Here is a 7089-nt window from a genome sequence, read left to right as displayed (position 1 = left end):
CTGAGTGAAAAACTCCAACTCGGCGTTGATATCGCATCGTCGAGAGATGCTTAGAATATTATCAAGATGTTTGGCGAGCGCAGGCTCCGCTCCGCTCCGCGCCTCGCATCGTTATTCGAATTATGATGAAATTGATATTGGCTCTTCTTTTTCTCGTTCAACTTGAAGGAACCGTAGACCGGGTAGACCGTTGTGTTTTGCGAGTCGCGATTTGACAGTCTATTAAAATTTTAAAATTACTTTTTCCGTCGTTTTAACCGCATCGTGTTTAACACTCTTGGTAGTTTTTAAGCACTGATTAAGATTAAGGGTACAGAAGAAACTGAAGTGAGGTGAGCAGATTTGCCAAAACTTCGAGGTGTCGTGTGTTGGTGTTGGGCTTGGATTTGACAGAGTTACCGCGAAGGTTGTGATGGTTTAGAGAATGAGGAAGAGGAAGGGGAAGGGGAAGAGGTGGAAAGTAAACGGTTTTTGGTAGATTAAAATATAGCTACTCGAATAATTCAACTCTTGAGGAATATAATGATTAGATTAAAGAGCTCCTTTTTATTATTCGTTTTCTTGGGTTAATGTAAAATAAATATATTGACGAGTTAGGTAACTGAGAAGCTCTAATCTGTCCAAGCTGTAGGTATATGGAAAGTGTAGGGTTGATTCCGAATCCTCCCTGTGCCTCTCTCCCCACCCTACTTCTTGAGCAAATATTTCATCTAATTTGAACATTTACAAAATTGACATAAAGCTTCAACTTTTTATTTTTGTGTTTTCATATTCATAGTTTAATATTATAGTCGTCAGAAATGCCACTCGATTTACTTATTTTATAGACTATGGTACGTTAATCCAATATTTTTGCTTCGACGAAAATCGCCTCCTACACGTTACTGGGTTTTGTAAATTACCATAAATTTTTGTGTAGGTATCCTTTTAGGGAGAAGTTGAATAATTTTCTCATTAAATTCTTTTATATAAAATTGACATCGTTCGTGTTTGGGGTATGGAGAACAGCTTATGAAAGAATTGCTCTTTTTTCGTGTCTTTTCATTTCTTTGATTGATAGAATTTTTGTAAGAATAATTTTCGAACTTTTGGTTGGTGAATTTTTCTTTGAAATTAGAAATAAAATTGCTTTAGCTACTGCTTTTTGATATTTTTAAAATTGAGATGAACTTGAACACAATTTTCAAATTTTGTATTTAGGAATTTTGGGTGTTAATTTTTCTACTAACCAAGATTCAAATATATCACAAAGTCTTTTGGAAAAGTTTGTTCGTCATCAGATGAACAAAAATGGTTGATCCCTTCCCCTTCCCCTTCCCCTTCCTTTAGTACTCCAGAATAATAATTTAGTAATTTTGAATTCGGTCTCTATACTTTTTTGATTGAAAGTAGGTAGTTGGGTGTTTATTTTTGAGAAAGATTTGAGAGCATTTGACAATCTCTGAATTAAATAAAGCAGGCAATCAAAAATTGTGTACATTTTTTGTTGAGAAAATTTGTTCTCAAAAAACCACTACCCAACTGTTGTAATTGTCACTTCTTTAAAAAATGTTATGTATGGAAAACTTTGTAATTTTGAAACTTTTATTGAAAAAATTTCCTCAAGAGGCAAGTTTAAAAGTGATGTTTTTTGGTGAGGGGGGGCTGATACGCATTAATAAATGCACAATGCACACATTTTGTATTACTGTGTATTACTGTAGCCTCTTCATATTTAATCATAAAATGAATCAGACTAAAAATTCATGGGTACCAGAATTATTTGCATAAATTTTTTCCTCTCGCTCGGATTATTTTTTTATTACGGTTTGAAAGCCAAAAGGAGCTTCAGAAAGTAATTGAGAGGGAGGGGGATTCAGAATATTGGAAATATTTGTATGAAGTCAATTAATGTATTCTGAAACTGGTTTGGTTGAAAACCCAAAGAAGGGCTCAGAGGAAAGGGAATAAAACTCAAAATTTTGGAAATTTTTGTGTGAGGTAAGAAGTGTTTGAAAATAGGCACGTTTTGAAGCTAATTTTATCGAAAACTTGAAATGAGGGCTCAAAGAAAATGTGATGCAACTCATAATTTCGAGAACATTTTTGTAAGGTATCAAAATTGTGTTTTTTTTTTTCGTTCTCAAGTCGGATCAGACTTATGGTTTTGTTTGAAAATTCGTCGGAGTCTTCAGGAAGAAGAAGAGAGAAATCTCAAAATTTTCGGGTGGAGCATTTAAATGTAAACTTTTTGACCCTCCCCCCCCTCACCATCATTCAAATATGACGTGGTGTTTGTCAATAACACAAGCGAACGGGGTTCATCCGAGAAAAAGTGGTAGGTGATTAAAAATTTTGAAAATTTCCGCGTGAGATGCCAAAAAATATGAATTTTAACCTCATGATTTCGAATTTGAAGCTAGTTTTGTGAAAAATTTGAAAAGTGGGTTTGGAGGAGGGGGTTCAGGAGAGAAGTGCATAATTCAGAATTTTAGAAGAATTCCAAAGAAGAGCTCAGAGGAGAGAGAAACCAACTCAAAATTTTGGCGAGGTGTCAAAAAGTATGTTTTTCTACTTCCCATGAATTCGAATCTGAAGCCATTTTTGTTAAAAACACAAAAAAAGGGCTCAAGTGAAAGGCAGTACAGTTCAAAATTTTGGAAATTTTCGTTTCAGGCATCAAAAAAAATGTTTTGTTACCTTCTGATTTCGAATTTTAAGCTCATTTTATGGAAAGCTTTAAAAAGGGTAAATTCTGATTTCGAGTCTTGAGCTGATTTTGTAGAAAGCCTTAAAAAAATCATCAATTCGAGGACTTTTTGGCCAAAAAAAGAGTAGAAAATGAAAACTGGCTCCATCAAGCCAAATATTTGAGCGTTGAATTTTATTTTTAGATTTTTGGCGAATTTGTGAAAATTCAACTGGTTTATTTTTCGTTAAAAGGATCAAAATTTGATCAAATTGAATTTTCTTTTGATCTCTTCAATCGATTAGTGATAGTTTTAAATCCTTTTTGTAGCCTTCTCCAGCAGATTTTTTGATTGCCAAAATTTGTAAAAATTAAATTCAACAGCTTTTCAACTGGGAAAAATATAAAAATCTGCTAGAGGCTAAAAAAATCTCGAAACTATCACCAATTGATTTGAAAGTTCAAAAATAAGTTACAAACACCATTTTAGCTTTCTATCTCGATTTTATATCAGTTTACAATTTTTCGATTTGAAAATTTCAACAATTTTGATCGATTAAAAATTAAAAAATGAAATTCAGCTACTGAAATTTATCTTTGTGAAATATTTTTGTGTATTCATTCGACTTTTTTGTTTGATCCGGAAATTTTCTGTTGTTTGGGACAGTTTTTTGTGAAGGTGTAGAAGTGGTGGTGGGGGGGGGGTCGTTCAGGGGGCGGAAAATACTTGAATCCAGATTTTTAAAAATGCATATGCTTTTCGGGTTCGTGAATTCAGCTCTGAAATCAGTTTTGCTGAAAAGCCAAAGAAAGGGTCAAGGGAAGAAAGGATACTGATCAGAATTTTGAAAATTGTCGTGTGAGAAAGGTATTCGAAAATCCCCCCCCCCTCTCTAGAATCTCATTCTGAAACCAGTTTTGTCGAAACTATTTAAAAGAAGCTCAGGAGTGAAAAGGGACAACTCGGAATTTTAAAAGTACATATATCTTCGTCTCCCCCCACCCCCGAATTCGAATCAAGTGCTGCTTTTATCGAAACCCGGAATTGCTGATTCTGAGAAGAGAGGAAGAAAGGGTATGAAAAAGTGTGTTTGTCTACCTTCTGAATTCGAATCTGGAGCTAGTTCTGTTGAGACTCCGACTAGGGCTCGAGCAGAGCTAAATTCAAGATTTTTGAAACCTGATCTGAGTTTCTGTCATCTTTAGATTTTTTATCAGAATTATCTTTATTATCTGAATTTTTGAGGTGCCATATTCTAAAGGAGATCGAATTTTGTTTGAATTTCTTGATAAGTGGAAGGCGAGATTCAAAAAAATTCTACCTACCTAACTTGGAAATGTCAAGAGACTGTGAAAAAATTTTGAAGACTCAAATTCACATTTTTCTATACTTAGATTCAAAATTTTTGAATTTTTTTGCGAACATTGAACTGTGTTTGCTATTTTTTCTTTTTTAGAGTTATTGCAAAAATGAAGAGATGGGAAGGAAGGTGATTTCTTAATTTTTTTCATGATGCTATAAAAAAGAGAGAATAAAAATCTCATTTTATGCTCCACCTCAGCTCTGAATGGGTTCTATTGATGTTGTTTGATTATTGGTCTTTTTTTTCAATACTTATTCGTTGACAATAATAAATACTCGTAATCGTAATTAAAACGCTAAAGGCAGTGTTTTATTATAAATGTTTGATTTGATTCAACAAATATGGCAAATATTTCACTAAAGTCTAAAACTAAACTCACACTTGATAAATTCATTAAAATTACGTGAAATTGAATTCATCGTTTTGTTCGTAGATTGAGTCATTTTGGAAGACAGATGATGATTCTGACGTAGCTTAGATGATTAATTTCTCCAAATGAAGTGCATTCGTGTTGGGTAGTTTTATTTGTGAATTTTGCGGAGATGCTTTGAGATAAAAAATATAGAATAAAGATTGAAAAACTATGATTTCGAATTGCTTCAATTAGATTATTCATTCGTATTTCGTGTGATCAAAGTGATCAAACAATCAAACATGCTTTTTCTTCTGAGAAGATGAGAACTTATTTGCTGTAATGAATATTTTGTGTTATGGTACTTGTGGTTGTGGAATATTGTGGATCCTTTTCTTGTTGATGCTGAATGGTTCTCTTTTTTACCTTAATACCTTTCCTGCAGAGAAGTGCAGAGTAACGTGATTGTTGCTGTAGTGTGAAGTATAAATATAAAATAATAATATAAATCATTTAAAAAATTGGAATCGAGAATATTCGTCGAAGAAAATTCCAGATCGAATAAAAAATAAAATTAATTTCGACGTAATTTGAATTTGCGCAGTACTTAATTCCTCAGCTGCTCCCTGATTGGTGTTTATTATCGTGACGTCGCGCAGTCTCGTACGCTGCCGTTTTCTGATTGGCTAAAAATCTCACCACGTTCGTCTCGCTTCGGTTTTTTCCGCGTAAATTACCGTTGTGTTTTTTGAAAAACCAAAAACGTAAACATTTCGCTCCTGCTATCAACAGTTCGTTCGTAATCATTATCTGTAGTTGAATCAGCCCGAAATATAGTTATTCGTATCGCGAAATGAGTAGTCATTCTTCGTGCGTTGTTCGTAATTAATGTTCGTAGTATTTATTCGGTTATATTCGCGGAACTTGTATCGGTTTTCGGTTATAAAACTCGCGCTAAATCCATCTTTCGGTACATGTGCTGTGTATATCTAATGCTGAAGTTAAACTATTGCAAATACGATGTCTGGAATGAAAACTTTGTTATATGTCGTTGTGCTGTACGGTTCTATAATTCTATCGAAATGCAGCGATTTAGATGTCGAGGAGACCAAACCTAATGTAATTTCTAACCAAGAGTGAAACGAACGTGATTTTTTCAAGTCTAATTATAACTTAGTCATGTATTTTTCATTGTATTACAGGTATGCATTGATTGTGGTACTGAGCTAATCAACGAAGAAGAATCGGTGTTATTTATATCAACATTGGACGGCACGTTCATCGGCGTCGATCGTAGAAAAGGCGAAGTACTATGGGAATTCAAAGAAGGTTCGTTCATCGGTCGTCGAATCTGTAATAGAGTATTATTTTTAAACAAGGTTCTTATTTCAACATTTTTGTTACAGAGGCTGCCGTCAAAGTACCTCAAGAAAACAAAGACGCTTTAATGTAAGTATTTCAATGCCGAGTAACACCAGAGGACTTGCATATCTGAGTTAATGATTCGATTGTGTTTGATTTCTAAGGCCGATTTTCCTACCGGATCCGAAAGACGGTTCTTTGTACATGTTGAATTCGGAAAACGACTCCGGTTTGAAAAAATTACAATTCACAATACAACAGCTGGTTTCTACCTCACCCTGTCGTAGCGCAGATGGCATATTTTACACCGGTATTTTCTCAGATTTTTTTATTTCCCATTCGACTACGAAATAACGATCGATTTACGAAGCACCCGGTTATTTTTATAGTTCGATTATACCTACGTATTGTTTTAATAACGATCTTTATTGTTCGTTTATAGGTAAAAAAGTCGACAATTGGTTTATGGTCGATTGGAGGACAGGAGTGAAGGAGGAATTACTCGGTTTCGATCATCCTGAAAAAGTGTGCCCGGCTGTGAATCGGAATACCATGTTTTTAGGCAGAACAGGTCTGAATAATTAATAATTCGAGTGTTTACGTTTTGTTGGATGTTTTGAAGTACTTACCTGTATTTACTATTACGCTGTTGGCAGAGTACAATTTAATAATTCACGATATAACGCGACGAGAAAGAAAATGGAACGTTACGTTTTACGATTACTCGGCTAAAATAATGCCTCCGGAAATTTTAAAAAGTTACGGTAAGCTGATATAGAATTTACGAACCGTATTATGGCCTTTGGAAGCTGGCAGCACGTGATCATTATTAATATTATGGTGATGTTTTCTAGAGCATATTTACTTCAGCGGTAGTTCGACGGGTAAATTCGCTGTGATGAGTAACGCCGATGGAGGATCGTTGATGTGGGAGACAGAATTCGAGTCTCCGGTCATCGGTGTGTATGTTCGAGAAGGCGACGGCCTCGTAGCGTTACCGTTTACCACCATGGACGACAGTTCGATGCATTTACTGGCCTCGAAAGAAAAACGAGTCCAGTTATAGTGAGTTCTACTTAAGTACTTCCTTATCAGCTACCTATACGAACGTTGAACAAGCCTGCGAGTCGTATTATTCGTTTTCCATTAATTTTTTATCGTTCGATACGTTGTGAAAACGTGATAAGCGATTTTAATTGGTTTCTAAATTGGCGATAGTCTCGCAGCTAGCGCCGACAAATCGTAGAAATGTTTTGGGAATATGGTTGTTTAAACAGATGGTAGTTTTTTTTTTTCAAAACGACGATGATGACGAATTTACTAGAATTTGTTTTTTTTTCTAT

The 7089-nt window shown here is 34.7% G+C and overlaps 1 protein-coding gene and 1 long non-coding RNA gene across 2 annotated transcripts in view; one reads left to right on the top strand and one right to left on the bottom strand.

Moving 5' to 3' along the window:
* Positions 1–4987: 4987 nt before the first annotated feature.
* The window catches only part of LOC135833529 (serine/threonine-protein kinase/endoribonuclease IRE1-like), a 328041-nt gene continuing 325939 nt past the window's right edge, over positions 4988–7089 (top strand). Inside the window, exons 1-7 of the mRNA XM_065347371.1 lie at positions 4988–5503; positions 5587–5713; positions 5791–5833; positions 5911–6056; positions 6189–6317; positions 6403–6510; positions 6601–6811. Of these exons, the coding sequence (XP_065203443.1) occupies positions 5405–5503; positions 5587–5713; positions 5791–5833; positions 5911–6056; positions 6189–6317; positions 6403–6510; positions 6601–6811 (863 nt within the window). The 5' untranslated portion in view covers positions 4988–5404. The remainder of the gene's footprint in view (positions 5504–5586; positions 5714–5790; positions 5834–5910; positions 6057–6188; positions 6318–6402; positions 6511–6600; positions 6812–7089) is intronic.
* On the bottom strand, positions 5533–6667 carry LOC135833663 (uncharacterized). Its single transcript, XR_010556508.1, has 2 exons — positions 6536–6667; positions 5533–5735 (listed from the first exon to the last, which is right to left on the bottom strand). It is a non-coding gene; the product is annotated as an uncharacterized LOC135833663 (long non-coding RNA).

This window comes from Planococcus citri, chromosome 1 (assembly GCF_950023065.1).
Source record: "Planococcus citri chromosome 1, ihPlaCitr1.1, whole genome shotgun sequence".
NCBI lineage: Eukaryota > Metazoa > Arthropoda > Insecta > Hemiptera > Pseudococcidae > Planococcus > Planococcus citri.
This window is presented reverse-complemented; position numbering and strand designations above follow the sequence as displayed.